The sequence below is a fragment of the Pseudorasbora parva genome, chromosome 22 (genome assembly GCF_024679245.1).
Source record: "Pseudorasbora parva isolate DD20220531a chromosome 22, ASM2467924v1, whole genome shotgun sequence".
Lineage (NCBI taxonomy): Eukaryota > Metazoa > Chordata > Actinopteri > Cypriniformes > Gobionidae > Pseudorasbora > Pseudorasbora parva.
The window spans coordinates 38,764,323-38,787,629 of record NC_090193.1 but is presented as its reverse complement, the minus strand read 5'-3'; the positions used below and the strand labels follow the sequence as shown (position 1 = coordinate 38,787,629).

The following is a 23,307-nucleotide window of genomic DNA, read 5'->3' as shown; positions in this document are numbered from 1 at the left end:
GTCTCCTAAAACACCATTTGGCCCGCGGATCAAAGCGTGCTGTTAAGAAAACCTGTCGCCGGTGGGTTGGCATCTGAGGCCGCAGTGGCTCTCTGGAGGACTCGCGGCACATGTGAGATGTACTCGCGTTGTCGGCTGATTTGGGGAGGCAGGAGGAATCCTCCCTGCTCTGAACTTCAGCGGGGGCTGGAGCTGCAACATCTGTTCGGCATTGGTCACACTGATGGAGATCGTCCACAGGATATTGCACTTAGCAGCGGGGGGTGTGATCTGAGCCGTGGGGCTCCACTATCACCTCAACTCACACACGTCCATTACTGAAGCACGCCATTAGCAGCGCTGAACCCTCCGTCCCATCCGGACTCTCAGGACTGTCTTATATCAAACGCTGGGACTTAAGGGAGGCATGAGCGGCGGACATGTTGTTTGTATCTCCAGCGATATCTCCTCATGTCCACCGCCTGTGGCTAAGCTTCACTCGCTTATGAGTAATATTGCTTGGAATTTGCTAGAATTATTATCCTGATGGACTCAGGTTTAAATCAGCGAGGAATGCAATGGTCTGCTGAAACGACACAGAATCGGCCGCTCTGATGCGTCATGTGATACGTTTACAATTCAACTTTTTTCTTTCGAAACCATTTAGGAGTTGAAATAAATAACATAAGGTATATATATATATATTAAAAAAAAAAGTAATGTTCTTCTGACCCGATGTTTGATAAAAATGTTTTATCTATAAACATATTAACAAAAATGTAGACACCAAAATAAAATATATAACGATATCATGTTTATTTGTATGTTTATTATAGTTTTTAGGGTTGTGCGTGTATGTGTAATATAAAATAAATAAATGTTTATTTTGATATCTAAAGAATATATTTATATATTTGTTTATTATGATATCTAAAGATATGATATCTCTATCTATCTATCTATCTATCTATCTATCTATCTATCTATCTATCTATCTATCTATCTATCTATCTATCTATCCATCCATCCATCCATCCATCCATCCATCCATCCATCCATCCATCAATCTATATATATGATTAATATATTATATATTTAAATATATTAATTTGTTTTATATATAAAAACATATTTGCAAAAATATATTTTTTAATTGAATTAATAGATATTTAAAACACACACACACACACACACACACACACACACACACACACACACACACACACACACACACACAGAGTAAAATAAATTATATGATAAATAAGTTAAGCAATTCTCAACTTTTTAAAAATAAGTTATAAAAGATTTAACAAACGAAGTTCAACAAAAGAAGTTGATTGTAATTCAAAATTTAAGGCAGCAACTTTTTATTTTATAGTGTATATATGACTATATAATTATTACATACGACATCATATTTATGTGTTTTGGGGTTTAGGGCTAATGAAGCATGTCTCAAAATGATCTCAGATCAGTGTCTATCAGAATATGAGCTCAATCATTTCTCAGACTGGTCTGATCTGCACGTGCTCCTGCGGGACTCTTTATGTGTTTTTTAGGAGGAGAAAAACCTCTTCATAAGTGCAAACCGATGAAAGAGCGATCGCTAGGGTTTTCCCTCTAGGAATCTTCCCTCTGAAGTTCAGCTCTGTGTGTTTGTGCTCTTGTAAGACACATGAACCTGAAGAAACACACTTCAAGCCAAAGTTTGAACAATTGCAGCATGAGCGGAGGAGAGAAGGAGCGCGAGATCCCGAGACCCTCTGAGGGATTTGGCTATGTGACCTTTCAGCGTTCTGTCAGAGCCATTTGTTTGGCCGACAGCTCGAGCTGTAATTATTCAGACGCTGAGGTAGGGGGTTGCAGTGAGTAATCCAGCATGATGAGCCAAACGGCTCTCCTGAAAGCTCACTGCACCTGGAATATGGAAACATTCATTTGTGTGGACGTCTCTCTCCTTCCCAACCCCACCCGTCCTGATGGATTCGCTCCCAGGAATCTGTAGTGTCTCTAAACTCTCCACGCTGAGGCTGAAGTTCAACACCGCGCGCGCGTGTTTGATGTGTTAGTCTGTGTTCTTTCAGTCTCGTCAATTATTCTGGATCACTTTTTTCATCTTGTAGTCAAGAAGTTTCTTTAATATGTTTATGCAAAAAGCCTGAAATGTTTCCGAATGCTCGTCGATGCATTGCAGCGCGACTGCAGATCTACAGTTGGAATGTTCTGAATGACTGCGACTTTAGGACTGTAGAAAACGTTCACGGCTTTGATGAACTCGTGAAAAAGTTGCAAACTCTTCTGTGAACATCAGGGAAATTTACAGCTGTGGCTTCCAGAACTTACCTTAAAAAACATGATTGTAAATTTTAAAATGAAATAAAATACAATATTAAATGTTACAGATTGAACAGAACAGCAAAAAAAACAAAAACTAAAGATAAAATGATAGAGTAACCGCAATAGAAAGAATGATTGATAGAATGCTAGAAAGATAGAACTATAAATCAATATCATATCTATATATCCATCTATCTATCCATCCATCCATCCATCCATCCATCCATCCATCCATCCATCCATCCATCCATCCATCCATCCATCTATCTATCTATCTATCTATCTATCTATCTATCTATCTATCTATCTATCTATCTATCTATCTATCTATCTATCTATCTATCTATCGTTCTAGCTATCTATTCTATCTATCTATTCTATCTATCTATCTATCTATCTATCTATCTATCTATCTATCTATCTATCTATCTATCTATCTATCTATCCATCTATCGTTCTATCTATCGATCGTTCTATCTATCTATCTATCTATCTATCTATCTATCTATCTATCTATCTATCTATCTATCTATCTATCTATCTATCTATCCATCTATCGTTCTATCTATCTATCTATCTATCTATCTATCTATCTATCTATCTATCTATCTATCTATCTATCTATCTATCTATCGTTCTAGCTATCTATTCTATCTATCTATTCTATCTATCTATCTATCTATCTATCTATCTATCTATCTATCTATCTATCTATCCATCTATCGTTCTATCTATCGATCGTTCTATCTATCTATCTATCTATCTATCTATCTATCTATCTATCTATCTATCTATCTATCTATCTATCTATCTATCTATCTATCTATCTATCCATCTATCGTTCTATCTATCTATCTATCTATCTATCTATCTATCTATCTATCTATCTATCTATCTATCTATCTATCTATCTATCTATCTATCGTTCTATATAACATTCCATCCATCCATTGAAAACTCCACGTTTACCAGTATTTTACTGTAAAATGACATGAAATGTTTCATTAGATACAGTTTTTCACCGTTAATTCATGAACAGGTCTTTTACTGTTTTAATTAGGATCATTTTTTATGGCATTGTGACCTCATGTAAGAACCAAAATAGCCATAATTTACAACCTCTCATGTGTGTTTGGTGTATTTGATTATATCCAGTGTCTATGATTTTAAATATTTCTGCAGGACACGCGGATCCTCTGGTGGACTTAAACTCTTCATCTCGATGTTATGATAATTCAGACGCAACGCGAGCACATTTTTACTCTTAAAGGGCCGGTTCCGTGTTTTTTTTCTAGGCTTGGTTGTGTTTATGGGGCGCAGTATAACTTGTCTTAACACTTTTTTTTTTCTTAAACGCCATATTTTTCTTCTATTCTCCCTTTATTCCACACCGCTGTCTGTCCTTTGAACGGCTCGTTTGCTTCCTGCTTCTATGAAGCCCATCCCTCCGAAAAACACAATGGTCTTAGATTGGTTAGATGGCCAAATGTAGTTTCCTGTATTTTTATTGGCTAAAGAATTGGGAATTTTATTAGCTCGTTGTAGTCCAAACCGGCCGTTTTTGTAGGCAATAAACTGCCGTTACTTTAAAGGACAATATCTCCGTTTGCTTTGAACTTTCAGCGCTGTAACTTTGCAGATACTGCTAATGCTCAAGCAGCGACATTACACACTAACTAAAGTTACAGGGAAATTGCTTGAAACCACCGCTTTAAAGGTGTGATTGTGCGAGGCATTGGTCTGATAAGCAACAGCTGTATTTCCTCCTGATTTACGGCGTTTTCTCACGAGGGCGGTTCACTGAACCTGTGAGTGTGATTCTGACAGCAGAACAACTGCAGCGTCTGAGACGTGTCTGACCTCCTTCAGATCAAATGCTGGCTCTATAAACGGCTGAAGTCCACATCCAGAGGCTCTGCAAACACTCTCAGGCTTTGAGATTTGTTTGCAGCTCATCTTCTGGTGGTTTTACTGACAGCGCAGATGAAGAGTCAGAGCTGTTAAAACCAACATGCCATTGATTTGAGCACAATGAGGTCTTGAGGGGAATGTAAAGTTCAGTTGTTGTTGCTCTGCTCAATTATCTCCGCTAAAGCTGCTATTGTTGCTCTGATGGGCTGATGAATGGCTGTTTGTGTTCCTCAACACACTGATCGCTCACCAATGAGCTCAGGATTATTTGCTCTGTGAGATCCTGCTGTGCGTCAGAAGCTTGTTAGAAATGTAAATGACGATTGTTCATTAGAAGAATAGCTAATTAGCATTTCTTAAAGGCTTTATTTGATGTGAATAGCAGTGCGGGTGTATAGAGCTGAGTGACACGGCTGGATATACTGAGTTTGGAAAGATTGAAAAGTATTTATTTATTTGCTCTCAAATGTTTAATGCAAAAAGTGAAATCCATCAAAATCTATAGAATATCCAACCATCCATCCATCCATCCATCCATCGTTCTATTGTTCGTTCTAACAATCCATCCATCCATCCATCCATCCATCGTTCTATTGTTCATTCTAACAATCCATCCATCCATCCATCCATCCATCCATCCATCCATCCATCCATCCATCCATCCATCCATCATTCTATTGTTCGTTCTAACAATCATTCCATCCATCCATCCATCCATCCATCCATTCATCCATCCATCGTTCTATTGTTCGTTCTAACAATCCATCCATCCATCCATCATTCTATTGTTCGTTCTAACAATCATTCCATCCATCCATCCATTCATTCATTCATCCATCCATTCATCCATCATTATATTGTTCATTCTAACAATCATTCCATCCTTCCATCCATTGTTCGTTCTAACAATCATTCCATCCATCCATCCACCCACCCATCCATCCATCCATCCATAATTCTATTGTTCGTTCTAACAATCATTCCATACATCCATCCATCCACCCATCCATCCATCCACCCATCCACCCACCCACCCATCCATCCATCCATCCATCGTTCTATTGTTCGTTCTAACAATCATTCCATCCATTGTTCGTTCTAACAATCATTCCATCCATCCATCCATCCATCCATCCATCCATCCATCGTTCTATTGTTCATTCTAACAATCATTCCATCCATCCATCCATCCATTGTTCTATTGTTCGTTCTAACAATCATTCCATCCATTCATCCATCGTTCTATTGTTCGTTCTAACAATCATTCCATCATCCATCCATCCATCCATCCATCCATCGTTCGTTCTAACAATCATTCCATCCATCCATCCATCGTTCGTTCTAACAATCATTCCATCCATCCATCCATCCATCCATCCATCCATCCATCCATCGTTCGTTTGTTCTAACAATCATTCCATCCATCCTTCCATCCATCCATCGTTCGTTCTAACAATCATTCCATCCATCCATCCACCCACCCATCCATCCATCCATCCATCCATAATTCTATTGTTCGTTCTAACAATCATTCCATACATCCATCCACCCACCCATCCACCCACCCACCCATCCATCCATCCATCCATCCATCTTTCTATTGTTCGTTCTAACAATCATTCCATCCATCGTTCTATTGTTCGTTCTAACAATCATTCCATCCATCCATCCATCCATCCATCGTTCTATTGTTCATTCTAACAATCATTCCATCCATCCATCCATCCATCCATCCATCCATCCATCCATCCATCCATCGTTCTATTGTTCAATCTAACAATCATTCCATCCATCCATCCATCCATTGTTCTATTGTTCGTTCTAACAATCATTCCATCCATCTATCCATCGTTCGTTCTAACAATCATTCCATCCATCCATCCATCCATCCATCCATCCATCCATCCATCCATCCATCCATCCATCCATCCATCCATCCATCCATCCATCCATCCATCTATGCTAATGAACTGAAATCACTTTTGTTTTGTAGTAAATTCCCACTAACGTTTAAAGCAATAATCCTTAAATCACAGACTTTCTCACTTACCGTCATCTACTGTATAAAAGCATTTAACACACGTCTAGATCAGGCCATTGAGAGCGCTCCTGTCACGCTGATCTCAGGTCACACCGCAGCAGTGTGTGTGAATGGCCGCTGTTATTTCAGCGGCTGTAATTAACGAGGTGGGCTTTTTCCCGACTGAGCCGTCGTAATGAGCTTTCAGATGCCGCGGGGTCTCTGGTCTTGAATGGCACAAAGATTCACGGAGAAAAGCCGCTCACACCTGTTAGAGCCCTTCAAAGAGAGCCATCAGGCAGCCGGTCATAAAAAACACACATAGCCGTCCGTCACACACTCCCAGACAAAATCCAGCCAGTCATTTACACGCTGCAGTTCCTCATTGAGTAGCTTGGACTGTGTGGAATAGCAGGGGCTGGGATTTATGGATGGAGCTTTTGGGTCTGTTTTTATGCTCATTTACACTAAATTAAATATTCATTTTCAAACAAAAAGTCTGTGTTATTTATAAAGTGACAGCTTTCATGGCCTGTAATTTATGAACTGCCTTTGACTGTAGAGACCGGTTCCTGTGAAATCCAGAGTTATTGAAATAAGATTTGGCAACGTTTGTCTGTTCTGGATTATTTTCCAGTTTTCATTTGTGTTACTATAAGAAACATCTTTATTTATTAAAAGTCTGTACTTTTCAAAATGTGCAGCCAATTTGAAACTATTACTTATGTATTCACCGGTACAATTTAATGTATTTCCCAGAAAATGATCGCCATAAATGTAAGTGAAATATATATAATAGTATTTCAAAATAAAGTGGGGCAAAAAAGTATTTAGTCAGCCACCAATTGCACAAAGTTCTCCCACTTAAAAAGATGAGAGAGGCCTGTAATTTTCATCATAGGTACACTTCAACTATGTGAGTTAGAATGAGAAAAAAAATCCAGAAAACCACATTGTCTAATTTTTAAAGAATTCATTTGCAAATTATGGTGGAAAATAAGTATTTGGTCACCTACAAAAAACTCGTTATCAGTATAAAAGACACCTGTCCACAACCTCAAACAGTCAGACTCCAAACTCCACTATGGCCAAGACCAAAGAGCTGTCAAAGGACACCAGAAACAAAAGTGTAGACATGCACCAGGCTGGGAAGACTGAATCTGCAATAGGCAAACAGCTTGGTGTGAAGATATCAACTGTGGGAGCAATTATTAGAAAATTAAAGGCATACAAGACCACTGATAATCTCCCTCGATCTGGGGCTCCACGCAAGATCTCACCCTGTGGGGTCAAAATGATCACAAGAAGTGTTAGCAAAAATTCCAGAACAGGGGGACCTAGTGTATGACCTGCAGAGAGCAGGGACCAAAGTTACAAAGGCTACCATCAGTAACACACTACGCCGCCAGGGACTCAAATCCTGCAGGGCCAGACGTGTCCCCCTGCTTAAGCCAGTACATGTCCGGGCCCGTCTGAAGTTTGCTAGAGAGCATTTGGATGATCCAGAAGAGGATTGGGAGAATATCATATGGTCAGATGAAACCAAAATAGAACTTTTTGGTGAAAACTCAACTTGTCGTGTTTGGAGGAGAAAGAATGTTGAGTTGCACCACACCTACTGTGAAGCATGGGGGTGGAAATGCTTTGATGCTTTTGGGCTGTTTTTCTGCAAAAGGACCAGGACGACTGATCCGTTTAAAGTAAAGAATGAATGTATCTTGAGATTTTAAGTAAAAACCTCCTTCCATCAGCAAGGGCATTGACGATGAAATGTGGGTCTTTCAGCATGACAATGATCCAAAAACACACTGCCCGGGCAATCAATAAGTGGCTTCGTAAGAAGCATTTCAAGGTCCTGGAGTGGCCTAGCCAGTCTCCAGATCTCAACCCCATAGAAAATCTTTGGAGGGAGTTAAAATTCTGTGTTGTCCAGCGACAGCCCCAAAACATCACTGCTCTAGAGGAGACCTGCATGGAGGAATGGGCCAAACTACCAGCTACAGTGTGTAAAAATCTTGTGGCGACTTACAGAAAACGTTTGACCTCTGTCATTGCCAACAAAGGGTATATAACAAAGTATTGAGATGATCTTTTGTTATTGACCAAATACTTTTTTTCCACCATAATTTGCAAATAAATTCTTTTAAAAATCAGACAATGTGATTTTCTGGATTTTATTTCTCATTCTGTCTCTCTTAGTTGAAGTGTACCTATGATGAAAATTACAGGCCTCTCATCTTTTTAAGTGGGAGAACTTGCACAATTGGTGGCTGACTAAATACTTTTAGTCAAATTTTAAATATAATTTGTTGTAATAATTACTATACAATTATTCAATAATTCATATAATAAATATATTTTTAATATTATCATTTATTCACTTTTTATTCTTAAAATAAATTGGACCTTTCTGTATGAAATTTATATTTTGTTTTTATTTTATGCATCCAGTCTACACTATAACTCAAAAAGGCAATTTTACTGTGTGGAAAAGCAAATTTTGCATGTAATGGAAAAATATTATATCAGTATATTTATGATCATAAAATTAGTCTGTGTTCACTATTATTACTTTATATGAACATTCTGCACTGACTGCAGCTCTTAAAGTGGAGTTGTGATGTAGTGTTTGATGGCCAGTGAATAACGCGGGGTCAGGCGTGAAGAGCTCCGGCGCTCTCGTGACTGTAGCTGATTAAAAACACCGTCAGGAACAGCGAGAGGCCTGTTGTTTGCATTTGCTTTCGTGACCATCTGTCTGTTTGGTCTTTGACACCGGTATTATCCCGTCGTAGCGGTCCTGCCGTGAGCACGTGGCTCCGCCGAGAACGCTCTTTGACCCGCGCCGTCCCGCCCTGAGCTCTCCAGTGCTCTTCACATTCAGAAAGGTGTTTATCTCTCACTTATTTCAGTCAAAAAAGGACAAAGCACTTCAGTGTGACAACAGCTTCAACAACATAGTGTGACGCACACTATATTATATTTCACATTTTATATGTTTATTACTGTGTGTGTGTGTGTGTGTGTGTGTGTGTGTGTGTGTGTGTGTGTGTGTGTGTGTGTGTGTGTGTGTGAGTGAGTGAGTGAGTGAGTGAGTGAGTGAGTGAGTGAGTTGGTGTGTGTGTGTATGTGAGTGGGTGAGTGTGAGTGTGAGCGAGCGAGCGAAGGATTGAGTGAGTGTGAGCGAGCTAGCGAGTGAGTGAGTGTGTGTGTGTGTGAGTGCGCTAGCGAGCGCGTGAGAGTATGTATGTGTGTGTGAGTGAATAAGTGTGTGTGTGTGTGTGTGTGTGTGAGTGTAAGTGTGTGAATGAGTGTGTGTGAGTGTGTGTGTGTGTGTGTGTGAGTGTAAGTGTGTGAATGAGTGTGTGTGTGTGTGAGTGTAAGTGTGTGTGTGAGTGTAAGTGTGTGAATGAGTGTGTGTGTGTGTGTGTGTGTGTGTGTGTGTGTGTGAGTGAGTGAGTGAGTGAGTGAGTGTGTGTGTGTGTGTGTGTGTGTGTGTGTGAGTGTAAGTGTGTGAATGAGTGTGTGTGAGTGAGTGAGTGAGTGAGTGAGTGTGTGTGTGTGTGAATGAGTGTGTGTGAGTGAGTGAGTGAATGTGTGTGTGTGTGTGTGTGTGTGTGTGTAAGTGTGTGAATGAGTGTGTGTGAGTGAGTGAGTGAGTGAGTGAGTGAGTGTGTGTGTGTGTGTGTGTGTATGTGAGTGAGTGATTGAGTGAGTGAGTGTGTGTGTTACAAGTGTATGAGTGTGAGTATGTGTGAGTGTAAGTATGTGAATGAGTGTGTGTGAATGAGTGAGTGAGTGAGTGAGTGAGTGTCTGTGTGTGTATGTGAGTGAGTGTGTGTGAGTGAGTGAGTAAGTATGTATGTGTGTATGTGAGAGAGTGAGTGTGTGTGTGTGTGTGTGTGTGTGTGTGTATGTGAGTGAGTGAGTGTGTGTGTGTGTGTATATGTGAGTGAGTGAGTGTGTGTGTGTGTGTGTGTGTGTATGTGAGTGAGTGAGTGTGTTACAAGTGTATGAGTGTGAGTATGTGTGAGTGTAAGTGTGTGTGTGTGTGAGAGTGAGTGAGTGAGTGAGTGAGTGAGTGTGTTACAAGTGTATGAGTGTGAGTATGTGTGAGTGTAAGTGTGTGTGTGAGAGTGAGTGAGTGAGTGAGTGAGTGTGTTACAAGTGTATGAGTGTGAGTATGTGTGAGTGTAAGTGTGTGTGAGTGAGTGAGTGAGTGAGTGAGTGAGTGAGTGAGTGAGTGAGTGAGTTACAAGTGTATGAGTGTGAGTGTGTGTGTGAGTAAGTCAGCGACCTGGTAATCCCTACGTTATGGGGACAAAATGTCCCCACAAAGATGGCAATATCCGAAATCCTTGTCCTTGTGGGGACATTTTTAGGTCCCAATGAGGAAAACATCTTATAAATCACACAGAAGGAGTTTTTTTGAGAAAGTAAAAATGCAGAATGTTTCCTGTGATGGGTAGGTTTAGGGGCAGTGTGTGTGTGTGTGTGATGGGTAGGTTTAGGGGCAGGGGCAGTGTAAGGGGATAGGATGTACAGTTCGTACAATATGAAATCCATTACGCCTATGGAAAGTCCCCATAAAACATGGAAACACGACATGTGCGAGCGAGCAAGTGTGTGTGTGAGCGAGCGAGCGAGCGCGTGTTTCTGAGTGAGTGTATTTATAAAGCTGGTTTACCAAAAACGTACAAAAAATGTTAATAAATAAAACCTAGCTTAATTTCTTTTACATTTTTATGCTCTTCAAAAAATACAGTAAAAACTGAAATATTATTACAATGTGTAACAGCTGTTTCAGCATCATTACTCCAGTCTTCACTGTCACATGATCCTCAGAAATCATTCTAATATGATGAATAGAATATAAAACGACTCATATTGTGATGTAAGATTTTGGCCATACCATCATTTTAAACTGTCGGCCAACATTTGTAATATTTTGAGCCAAGGTTCTCCAACAGTGCCGATTGAAAAGGCCGGTGCTGTTATTTCAATGCAGGATAAATGTGAAGGTGAATGTAGGGTCACATCAATAGCTTATGGGATTTATGGAGAGCTTTTGTCATCCTGACTGATTTTGGCCGTGGACGGCTGCGATACACCCTGATATGTGGGCCTGTGAAATGTGTAGCCTGGAAAAATATGAGGTAATGATGACGTGAGCTGAAAATGAACGTCAAGATGTTTTTAAGTGAATGCATGCACTGCATAAGACCGGGATCATGAAGTTAGTAAGCAGAGTCGTTTCTGACTTCTTGTTGAGTGTTTGAGAGCTGAGCGGCGGAGGAACGTTGTGTTAGACGTGCCAGCGGCCGGACAGGGGGCATCCCTGTTGGCGAAGGAGAACGGAAACAGATGTCATCCAGGCTCACAAGTGTGTTCCTCCTTTAATCGGCTTACCTTGCCTTAAAAAGAGAGAGAAAAGAGACGGTTGAGTGACTAAACAAATCTGCTTCTGCTCACTCAAGCCATTTCAATAAAGTGCCGTGATGGAGCACAGATTCCTGCTTTATAATCAGGCTTTTCCATAAACGTGTTGCTCGTATTTAAAATGTAAATGTATTTAAATTTCGTATTTCGTATTTCATATTTAAAGCTGCTGTCCATAACTGTTTTTGTGTTCAAGATTTACAAAAATTATATAATGAGAATGTACAACATGAATCCATTTTCCAAACCGTGTTTTTGTCTTACCCTGAATCATTATGGGACACTTATAATAAGTATTGGGACTATATTACATCAATATTGGGACTATTTCAGGCCAGACTGGTAGGCACCGCTGCGGAGGAGCACAGTCCCTGCGTGATCCGCCACAGACATAAACAGAGAGAAGTAATTCCGGCTGCAATGTTCTTCCGCAAGACGCATGCAGTTCTGCTTATTAACCACTAGAGTGCAAAAAGTTACGGAGTGCAGCTTTAAATGTAAAAAAAGAAAAAGAAAACAAGTTGGACAGTTGCAGTTGGACGTATGTGCCAAATACACTCATTCTGGATTCAAGTTTCAGAAAGTTTATGATGTCATAAAGGGGGGTGGAATTCCTTGTCTGGGCACTTTTCCCGGATGAGCGCGCACACACACTTACACATTGTGTACCACGCATCATTTTCAGCCCTTGTCCTGCACGTCGCATATTGAGAAAATGTCCCGCATTTACATCAGTCTGTTGGTTTTTAATTATCATATTAAAGGTCCCGTTCTTCGCGTGTTTTCTAAGCTTTGATTATGTTTACAGTGTGCAATATAACATGAGTTCATGTTTCGCGTGTAAAAAAACACAGTATTTTTCACACAGTTGACTTATCTGTACACCGCTGCTTCCTCTGTCCTAAAAACGGCCTGATGATTTCCTTGTTCTATGAAGTCCCTCCCTCAGAAACACGTAACGAGTTCTGATTGGGCCAGCGCTTCCCGTGTTGTGATTGGACAGCAGCTTAGCACACTTTGCCTGGAAAGGTCCCGCCTCTTACCATAACGGGGCGATGCAAGCGCTGAATGCGCGCTCTTCTCCACGTGGGAGAGCAACGAGACCAAGCCCCCTATTTGCGTGTTCTTGTGGGCGGAGCTTTAGTCAACAAACGGTTCTAGTGACGTCATCACAGCAGGAAGTGCAGCGGTGTAGTCCAAACCGGATAAATAAAATATCTCGCTTGGCATTGAACTTTGAGCGTTATAATTTTACAGGTATTACCACTAACTAAAGTTTGAAAGATGGAATCACAAAGAATGGGACCTTTAAGAACACATAAATGTGTTCTTTGTCTTTTTAAGAAAGCATTTTATTCTTTTTGCGGTGTAGTTTTTCACCTTTAACAGCGCTTCGTCAGAAGTAACATCCCGCCTTACACAAATACAACAGCCGTTTTTTAAATCCTATCCAATGGTTGAAAAGAAAGGAGTAAACACGGTCACTGGTAGGTTGTGATGGCTGTCAATCAAAATGTGCAGCGGTGATTCGTTCCATGTGTTCCCTGTCAGAAAACGAATGGATAATTTGGTACACTGGTTATATTCTTAATAAATAATATAAATGAATATATAAGACTGTCAATGAACTCATTTCATGTTGTTTCATATTTTATTTGTTCATGATTTATTTTGTTGGATTATCGGTGGACTTGGTCAGAACTGTTGAATTTAAATGACATGTAAAATAAAGACATGTTATGTAACATTGTGATTTAATGGTGTTTTCTGGAAGGGACTAAATAACAGCATTTTTATCAGCTGAAAGGCAGAATGCAAATGTTTTTTTTAAAAGTTATATAGATATTATATAACAGTTTCAGGTTATGTTTTAGAGTCTGTAACATTGTCCCACACAAACTTAGTAATCATCCCGCATTTGGTTTGTTTGATGGTCACCTAATTATGGTCCGCTACATTCTGTGTCCAAAAACATCTTGGGATAAGGTTTTCACACTGACAGATGTCATTTTAAGACAGTTAGCAACAGTAACTAAGGGGGCGCGGGGCTTCCCGATAGGTCGAATTGACCGACTAACACCCGGCCCGATGTCAGACTGGCTACTTATTCTCATTACTCTCATTACTCCTGAACGATCAAACACAAACATTTTTATGCCTGTCCATATTGGCGGTTATGTCGTGAGAAAAAAGTTTGGGACGTGTGTCAGTATTGGATCTGCGCATTACTGTAGGTCTTAAAGTGAAAGCAACCTAATATAGCCTATACCCGCTCCTGTCTGTGTGTTAATGTGAAACAAACGGTAACTTACTCAAACTTACAGCACTGTTTGGCTCGGTGTCTTTATGTTGGATTTATTTCTCCTTTTGTCATTTGTTTACCGACCGTTTACTTAATTACTTAATTACTTGAGAACTTTTTACTTGTATTAAGCAGTTGCTTATTGCTCTGATTTACTTGTAAGATTTCATTCATATTTCCCACCCTGAACGATCATGTTATTAAAGCTAGATAACACACCACTGGACCAGCCCTTTTTTTGTAATACCAAACAAGATTAATGGATTTTGTTTGTTTTATTGTCATGTGTAAATGTAATTTTCAATGTTATAATTTTTTTATAGATTGTTTTTATTTTATTTGCGTGTGTTTTTATATATATTTGAGTAATTTAGTATTTGACATTTTATTTATTATATATTTTTAAATGTATATTGTTTTCTTTTATTTTTCTTTTATTTCATTTTTATATGTATTAGTTTTATTTGAGTTTTTTATATATATATTTTAGTTTTTATGTTTTATTTGTTTTATTTTTAAGTTTTATTTCATTTATATATATATATATATATATATATATATATATATATATATATATATATATATATATATATATATATATATATATATATATATATATATATTAGTTTTATTTTTGTTTTATTTAATTATATATATATATGTTTTTATTTTTATTAGTGTATTTTATTAATTAATAAATTAATAAATATTTTATTTAATTTTGTACATTTTCATATTTTAATCCATTTAAATTTTCATATGTAAAATGTTTTATTAGATTTTTTTTATATTTTATTTATTTATAATTAATTTTGTCTTTGTTTTGTTTGCTTTGCCATATTAATAATCTTCATTTTGGTCTCTCTCTCATAGAATACTTCAGAATGGAGGAGAAGAAGGACTGTAAGGCGTCCGCTCTGGATGGAAGCGGCTTCAACGAGCTGCCCAAAAAACCGTCCCCATCATCCCTGGCCAGAGGTAAGGACCCGTCCTGACCTTTCACTTCCTACGACCTTCCAAGGCATCTGAACGAGATAGCTGTTAGCTGTCAAATCTCATTCATACATGCGCATATTCATATTTTACACCATTTTTTTATTTTGTTGACCAAGTTTGAATACGCATGACACAAATGAGATTCAACAGGGTTTTGCATGAGGTTTGATGTGAGACACGTGATGTTTTGCACCAAAGCGAGTCTTTCTCGGATTATTTATCACACCAGCCGAGCGCTTAAAGACTCCAGTAGAGCTGAGGAAAAGAATATGCCCATGAAATATACATTTCAAAGATAAAATGCGGCGCTCGCGGTGCCGCTCGTTCCTGATAAGCCAGGCCAAAAGCCCCCAAGAGTCAAAGGTGAGCCTCCGTCGGGCCCGATATGAATCCTAATATCACGTTCCACCAGCGGCCTTCATTAATACCAAGTGACCGGCGCGTGCACGAATCTTACACGGGTCGTCCTCGCGCAATCAGACGCGCGGCAGGCGTCCCGACACGTAATCACGGCTGATTGGACGAGCGCAGCATCTATTCTACAGGGCTTTTTAGTGCTCTGTTTGCTCTGAGATTAATCAAAAGTTACACACGCGCACGGATGGACAGATAGAAAGAGAGCGAGCATGTTTAAAACATGTCTTTAGGAGAGCGATAAAAGCGGTGAATAATGAGGCCGAAAGACCTTGTTCTTACCTCCAGAGTATAAGTGTTATGAATTAGTTAAAACGGCAGCCGCGGACGACACGCTCCTTCAGAGAGCGGCAAAGCTGCCACCTTTGAAATGGTAATACCTCTTGTGAATTTTTTTGTGGGTTTTTTTTCTCGGATTGATGAAGGAATTTGGTGGCCTGCCATTGTCAAGAAAAGAAAATCCATGATTTGTTGAAGAAAGGAACGGAAAAATAGGCCACACAGTGGCAACAGGACAGTTGAATGGCATAATTTATAGAGTGTGATTTTTACTGTTACATGATTAATATGATTCATTTTTAACTGCTGGGAGAAATTATGGTGGGATTGAAGTAAAAGTAGAATATGTGAAGCTCCAACTTTGTTTGATTGAACTCAGAAGTGCCATAGATATTTTACAGCTCTTTGGCAGCGTTTACACTGCAGGTCTCGATGCCTAATTCTGATTGTTCGATTATAACCAGCTTACATCTTTTAAAAAGTGACCCATATCTGCATTAACACTATACACTTGGCCAAACGACCCACGGTAGACACACTGACCCGGAAATCTGGAAAGGTCAGCAAAACATTGGGTTGAGCTTTCGTCCTCCTTTGGAAAAGAGTCATGGGATTGTGGTTGGTGCTCACCTGAGGTCATTCGTACGACTCTGTCTGCTTTTATCTATATATATATATATATATAAAATATTATTTCTTTATTATTTTTATATTTATTATATTTTCTCTTTTTATTTTTTACATTTGTATATTCCATTTAATTTCTTAGATTTTCATATATATTTTTGCCTATTTTTATATATTAATATTATTTGTTCTTATTTTAATATTTTATTTCTTATTTATTTTTAAATTTTTGTTGTTTTATTTAATCTTTATATTTTTTTTAATGTTTTTATTTGATATTTTATTTAAATTTTTATATTTTATCAATTTTATTTTTCTATAGGCCTAGTCTCTACTTTATCCTGAAATACAGCATTACATTTTTTTTAAATATTATATATATATATATATATATATATATATATATATATATATATATATATATATATATATATATATATATATATATATATATATATATATATATACACACACACACACACACATTTTCTATTTTATTCAATGGGGAAAAAAGTATCATAATTATTGCATAAATATTAATTATTATCATTAAATTATCTCAAAACACAAAAATAGAAAGAAAAAATATTATTGAACAAAAAAACATTTAATTGATTTTACTTTAAAAAATAAATAATAAAAAAATTGATTTCAGGGGTCGGGTCACTTTTGACCCGAAGGTCCTGAGTGTGACTGGAAAATGGAGAACCTCAGAGGGTTAAATGTATGTTGATTTATTTAATCTTTATATTTATTTTTTTGATATTTTATTTTGTTTTTTATATTTTCTCAATTTACTTTTTATTTTTTATTATATATATATATATATATATATATATATATATATATATATATATATATATATATATATATATATATATATAATTTTATTTTTATTTTTTATATATTTTAAAAGCATTTTGTTTTATGTCATATATATATCAAAACATTGGGTTGAGCTTTCGTCCTCCATTGCGGCATTGAAAAAATGTGATCGCGGTTGGGTCATATGTACGACTCGGGAATATCCGATCTGTCCGCTTACATGGCAGACACACATGCACGTATCCGATTCATATCAGATTTATTTTCGAGTAAACTGATCTGAGGATATCTGAATCCTGGTGCTGGAGCCAAAAATTGGGTCACACCGAGTTTGGTATATTACACACAGGTATATTTGATCAAACTATGAACTTTGTCTCGGATTATTCTCCTCTGATTTCTCAGGAAAAACTTGTTGATATATAGTCATAAGCGTTTGAAGCTAAAAAAAGTCACTTTAATCTTATTGCTGTATAAGATTCTCTCTTCATACTGGGATTATATACCATGGCACTGAAAGATGGTAGTACGGTCTTTGCACACTTAGATCTGTTATGCTCACAAACTTTCACAAGCTCAGGATCTGCTTTGGGGTCGTCAAAGTCTGTCCAGAGAGGAAAGAGTATGAAGAGAGCGAGCGTGTTAAAAACTGTAGACGAGTGATAAAAGTTGTCTGTAATGAGGCCGAAAGAGCTTGTTTTCACCTCCAGAGTATCAGTGTTATGAATTAGTTAAAGCGGCATTCGCAGCGGTGGACGCGGCCCTTCGGAGCCGCTGAGATGTTGGTAGAGCGCCACCTTTGAAATGGTGATTGGTTGCTGATTAATGGAAGACTTTGGTGGCCTGCCATTATTTCAAATGGTCATTAATTGTGAATCAAAGAATGGCATGAAATTGGGACATTTGTGATGGCAATGCGAACAATGCCTACTTCTGCTCTTCTGAATGAATATTGAGCACGGACTAACAGGTCGTTTTGATTTGAGCTTAAAACTCAGATCACAGGGAATCTCTGAGCGCTTCAGAAGCTACATTTAAAGGGGCCATATTATGCTTTCTTTAGTGTGTAATGTTGTGTAATGTTGTGTAATGTTGTGTAATGTTGCTGTTTGAGAATGAAAAAGCTCGGTTTCTGAGCTCCCTGAAACGCCTCCATTGTAGTCTTGAGAGTCTTCCGGGAACAAACACGTCACATATTCGGGGACACTAAAATTATGATCCAAGTTATTCAACTAAATATACAAATAAAATGAATTAATTAGGTCTTATTTAATTCTATAAACTATATTACTGATCTGCCAATATTGTCGCTATATGATAAATTTAAATGAGCTGATAACATCACTGTTTTCTCCAGAACGACTGAACAGCTGAATCAAATTTTGTTGCAATATTGTCCTGTTTAACACTGAAGCTGCTTTGAAACAATGGTCATTGTAAAAGCGCGATATAAATAAAGTTGATTGATTAATTGATTGATATTCCTCATTTAAATAAATCAAATGCAAAATAAAGGGGTGGGGCTTAGTTGAGCTAGTGTGTTGGTGGTTATGGTCATAGACAGTAAAAGAAATGGACCAAGCGATCCCATTGACTTCAACGGCGGAAAGTGAAGTCAATTACTAGCACTCACTTCCTGATGGCTGAGCGAACTGCGCAGGCTCAGACTGAGCTTGACGACGTAGATGTGACGTGAGCCTCCTGTCTGACAGCTGTAGGTCTTCTAGTAGTTGTGGAAAGTGAAATCTGAATCACGTTGTTTAAATATTTTCTCCCGTTGCTTTTGGCTCACTATGGGCTTCTCCCCATTCTTCCCCCTTGACTTTATCAGACTTTATGTCTCCACGTCCCCCCGACTGTCTCATAGACAGTAATAGATTGCCTGCGAGCGTCTCCTCAGGTCTATACGGTAATTTATTAATGTAATTAATTATGACGCAATCGTTAGCCTATTTTTACAAAAACAGCTTCTGCGGGGCGATAGTGTAAGATACAAGGTAACTGAGCCTTTTATGCATTGTCGTGTTTCTTTAGAAATAAACAATAGACAAATGGAGCCTTTAAACGTCTCAGATGTAAAGTTATTCACTGTCAAAGTGTCTCAAAAATGAATGGGAGTCAATGGGATGCTAACAGCAGGTGATGGCTTGGTTAGCAATGGCCGCCCCTATGGGTGGAACGCTTTCCGAGCGCTAGATTACCCGCTTGGTTATGGTAAGGGCATGAACATTTTCCCAAACACGCTGGAAGCGTTTGACCAATCACAATCACACTGCTCCAGCCGACCAATCAGAGCACACTGTGCTTTTCAGAAGGAGGGGCTTCATAGAGACAGGAACTAAACAGAGTTACTGACCGACTGTATTTACATCAAAATATATTTTCTTTATGCTGTAAAAAAACATACTTTTTTAACCTCTCTAAAATTAAATTTGGCTTTTGTTATATTACAATTTAGCAGATTGACATAATTAAAAATATTTTAAATATTCTTTGGGTTTTAAAAAAAGCGATGAGCTCTTCACTTTGCTTAGCCTCAACTTAATTAGTGTTGGTATTATTAACTAAAATTATTAAAAATAGTTTTTAGTAATTAAAATAAAAATGAAACTACAACTACACTAATATGTGTTTATGTCGTGCTATTTGTTGTTCTATTCATCCATCGGTCATTTTATTTGTTCCATCCATCCATCCATCCAATCATCCATCCATCCATCCATCCATCCATCCATCCATCCATCCATCCATCCATCCATCGTCATTTTATTTGTTGTTCCATCTATCCATCCGTCTTTCTGAATGTTTTGTGTTGTAAATCGCATATTAAAATAATGCATTTTTTCTGATGAAATATTTAAAGCTCTTTGCTCCTTTAATTTTTTTCGTCATTACAAAACTATATGACTTACTTTTCTTTTGTGAAACACACACACACACACACACACACACTGCCCCTAAACCTACCCATCACAGGAAACATTCTGCATTTTTACTTTCTCATAAAAACTCCTCCTGTGTGATTTATAAGCCTTTTGAAAAGTGGGGCCATGGGTAATGTCCTCATATTTCACCCTCTCCTGTAATACCTGTGTCATACCCATGGCATTATACACATTTGTGTCCTCATATGTCACAAAAACATGCCCCCCCCCCCCCCACACACACACACACGCACATGTCGTGTTTCCATGTTTTATGGGGACTTTACATAGGCGTAATGGATTTCATACTGTACAAACTGTACATCCTATCCCCTTACACTGCCCCTGCCCCTGCCCCTAAACCTACCCATCACACACACACACACACACACACACACACACACACACACACACACACACACACACACACACACACACACACACACACACACACACACACACACACACACAGCCCCTAAACCTACCCATCACAGGAAACATTCTGCATTTTTACTTTCTCAAAAAAACTCCTTCTGTGTGATTTATAAGATGTTTTCCTCATGGGGACATAAAAATGTCCCCACAAGGACAAGGATTTCGGATATTGCCATCTTTGTGGGGACATTTTGTCCCCATAACGTAGGGATTACCAGGTCACGCACACACGCACGCACGCACGCACGCACGCACGCACGCACGCACGCACACACACACAAATATTTGTCTCCATGTAATGTTGTTTGGACCCCAGTGATTGGACCAGGCTGCTTTAGAATTACTATCCGAACATTAAATAAACGCTCGCCAGTTTCCCGTTCAGGAAAGAGCCTCAGCTGTTTGCTAGCGCTCGGCGACAGAGCAATTACTTATCGCTTTAATCCGGTTTATTATCCCGGCCCGCAGACTCTGATAAGTGAATATGCAGCACGAGGGCCGCGAGACGAGGTCCTTGAACCCGGGATCACATTCCCTCGAGCCCGGTGTCGGCCGCTTTTAAAATACGGTCCCGTTTGGCGGCTTTACGGTCAATGTGGAGTTTACAACAGTCTGCGACGCTGTTGTCACCTAAGTCATGCCCACCGCGAAGACGCCGCTATTAAACCGCTCTCTGTTTTACGCCCCTGTCCACCGTTATTTATCCCCAACAGTTTCCTCTCTATCAGAGAACATGGCTAATGCAGACTTTTAATATGTTATTTACACATAAAAAACAAGCTATTTGTGTGAGGAGGGGAAATAAATGGGCCGCCGCTCCCCTCGGCTCCGTTATATCTGAGTTTAACAATCTGGATTGCTAATAGAACCATTTATCACGAGCGCCGGTCATTTGTTTTATGTTAGGGGCCTGGGGCCCGCTCTCACAGACCTCTATGGAAATGTGAGCGTGTATTATGAACCCGAGCGCGAGTCACCTGATTTAAAAGGGAAAACAATGCATGTATTCAATTATAACCCGACCAGGTGTCTGTGTGCCTCTGCGGTGCGTTTTACTGGACACTTACAAATACATCCAGGGTTTGAGGGAAAGCTTTACAATAAGCTCTCATTTGTTAAACGCCCGTCTTTGTATTTCTAATAAACAACTACCAGGTGATTTTCTGTTTTTAGATTGTAAATATTTTGCATTTAATTCCTGTTCACTCTGGCATTCAAAATTTGGGGTCAGTCATTTTTTGTAATTTATTTTTATGTTTGTTTGGTTAGTCTCTTCTGCTCAAGGCTGCATTTATTTAATCGAAAATAAATTGTAAAAATTATGTAATTTTTAGTAAAATTTGTGAAATATTATTACAATCTAAAACAGCTGTTTTATATGTGGATATGTTGTAAAATGTCATTTTTTTCCTGTGATCAAAGCTGAATTTTCAGCATCATTACTCCACTTAACATGGTAAAAATGTATTGAATAGAACAAATGGAGTAAATAAATAGATAAATAAATGAATAAATGGGACAATAAATAAAGGAATAAATTACCTGATAAAATAAATGTAATAAAAAAATTTATTTCATTTATTTATTTATTTATCCCTGCATGTACTTATTCACAGATTTATTTATAAAAAAAAATGTGTGTGCAGCATGTTAATGAGGGAGGCGGTCTTTGCGTCAACCATTAAAAGAATGGTCTATTGCTGAACAATTATTCAGAATTTAAGGGAAAGCTTTACGATAAGCAGTTTAATGCATTAGTTAACATGAACTAACAATAAGCAATATTTTTTTTCATGGTTAGGGTTTGCATTAACAACAGGATTAGGATTACTAAATGCTTTAGAAGTATTGCTCATTGTTGCTTTATATTGTCTTTGCGATATGTATATTGCACGTATTGTTACAGTATTTAAACTCGTGCATGACGACCTTGTGAATGCGCTTTGCATACCGCAGCATGTTGCCTTTTGTTAATGCATTCAAATGAACCATGCATGCATGCATCTTGAAAAATGGCAATAAGGAGCATCTTTTCCAGTGTTTTGTATTCATCTGAATTGCAGATTTCTCTGGTATTATTCATTTGTTTAATAGTGCAATTACTCTTTTTTGCAAAAGTGAGATTGCAAAGTTTGGTGCAAAATATGATGCTATATATAGAAGGAAAGAATCGATGTGTTTGTGCGTGGAGCTCTGGCTGTAGAGCGGAGCAGCTGAGGCCTGTGGGTAATGACTTGATTAACTGGAATCGGAGACTCACGACATACATCATGGTGAGAGTGAGTGTGTCCTGTTGTGAGGTGATTGATGGCCACGCTAAGCGCCGCTGCCGTGTTTTCTGCTGAGTCGGGTCAGTCCTGAGGGAACCGGCAGGCAGAATGCTTAACATCTTTACAGCCGCCACACACACACACACACACTGACACACACACACACACACATACACGCAAACAATACAGGGTCAAACGCAAATACAGTGTGCTTAAAGGGTTAGTTCACCCAAAAATGAAATGTCTGTCATTAACTCCTCCCCCTAATGTCGTTCCACACCCGTAAGACCTCCGTTCATCTTCACACACAGTTTAAGATATTTTAGATTTGGTCCTTTTTATTTTATATTTAGTGATTCATGATTCGGATCGCCAATGTCACGTGATTTCAGCAGTTTGACACGCGAGTCAATTCGCTGATTCATAACCGTTTGAATCTTTATTTGAGGATTGAACACAAACGCGGAAGAGAAGCCAATGCTGAATAAAGTCGTAGTTTTTGTTATTTTTGGACCCAAATGTATTTTGGATGCTTCAAGAGACTCTAAT

General features: G+C 38.4%; 1 protein-coding gene and 1 long non-coding RNA gene across 2 annotated transcripts in view; one reads left to right on the top strand and one right to left on the bottom strand.

Annotated features, from left to right (window-relative positions):
- Positions 1 to 23,307, top strand: part of gli2b (GLI family zinc finger 2b) — a 115,576-nt gene that overhangs the window by 8,340 nt on the left and 83,929 nt on the right. The window contains exon 2 of the mRNA XM_067431586.1: positions 14,862 to 14,966. Coding sequence (XP_067287687.1) covers positions 14,873 to 14,966 — 94 coding nt within the window. The 5' untranslated portion in view covers positions 14,862 to 14,872. The remainder of the gene's footprint in view (positions 1 to 14,861; positions 14,967 to 23,307) is intronic.
- LOC137058344 (uncharacterized) overlaps positions 11,000 to 23,307 on the bottom strand; it is a 159,069-nt gene continuing 146,761 nt past the window's right edge. The window contains exon 4 of the long non-coding RNA XR_010900659.1: positions 11,000 to 11,661. This is a non-coding gene — a long non-coding RNA (uncharacterized lncRNA). The remainder of the gene's footprint in view (positions 11,662 to 23,307) is intronic.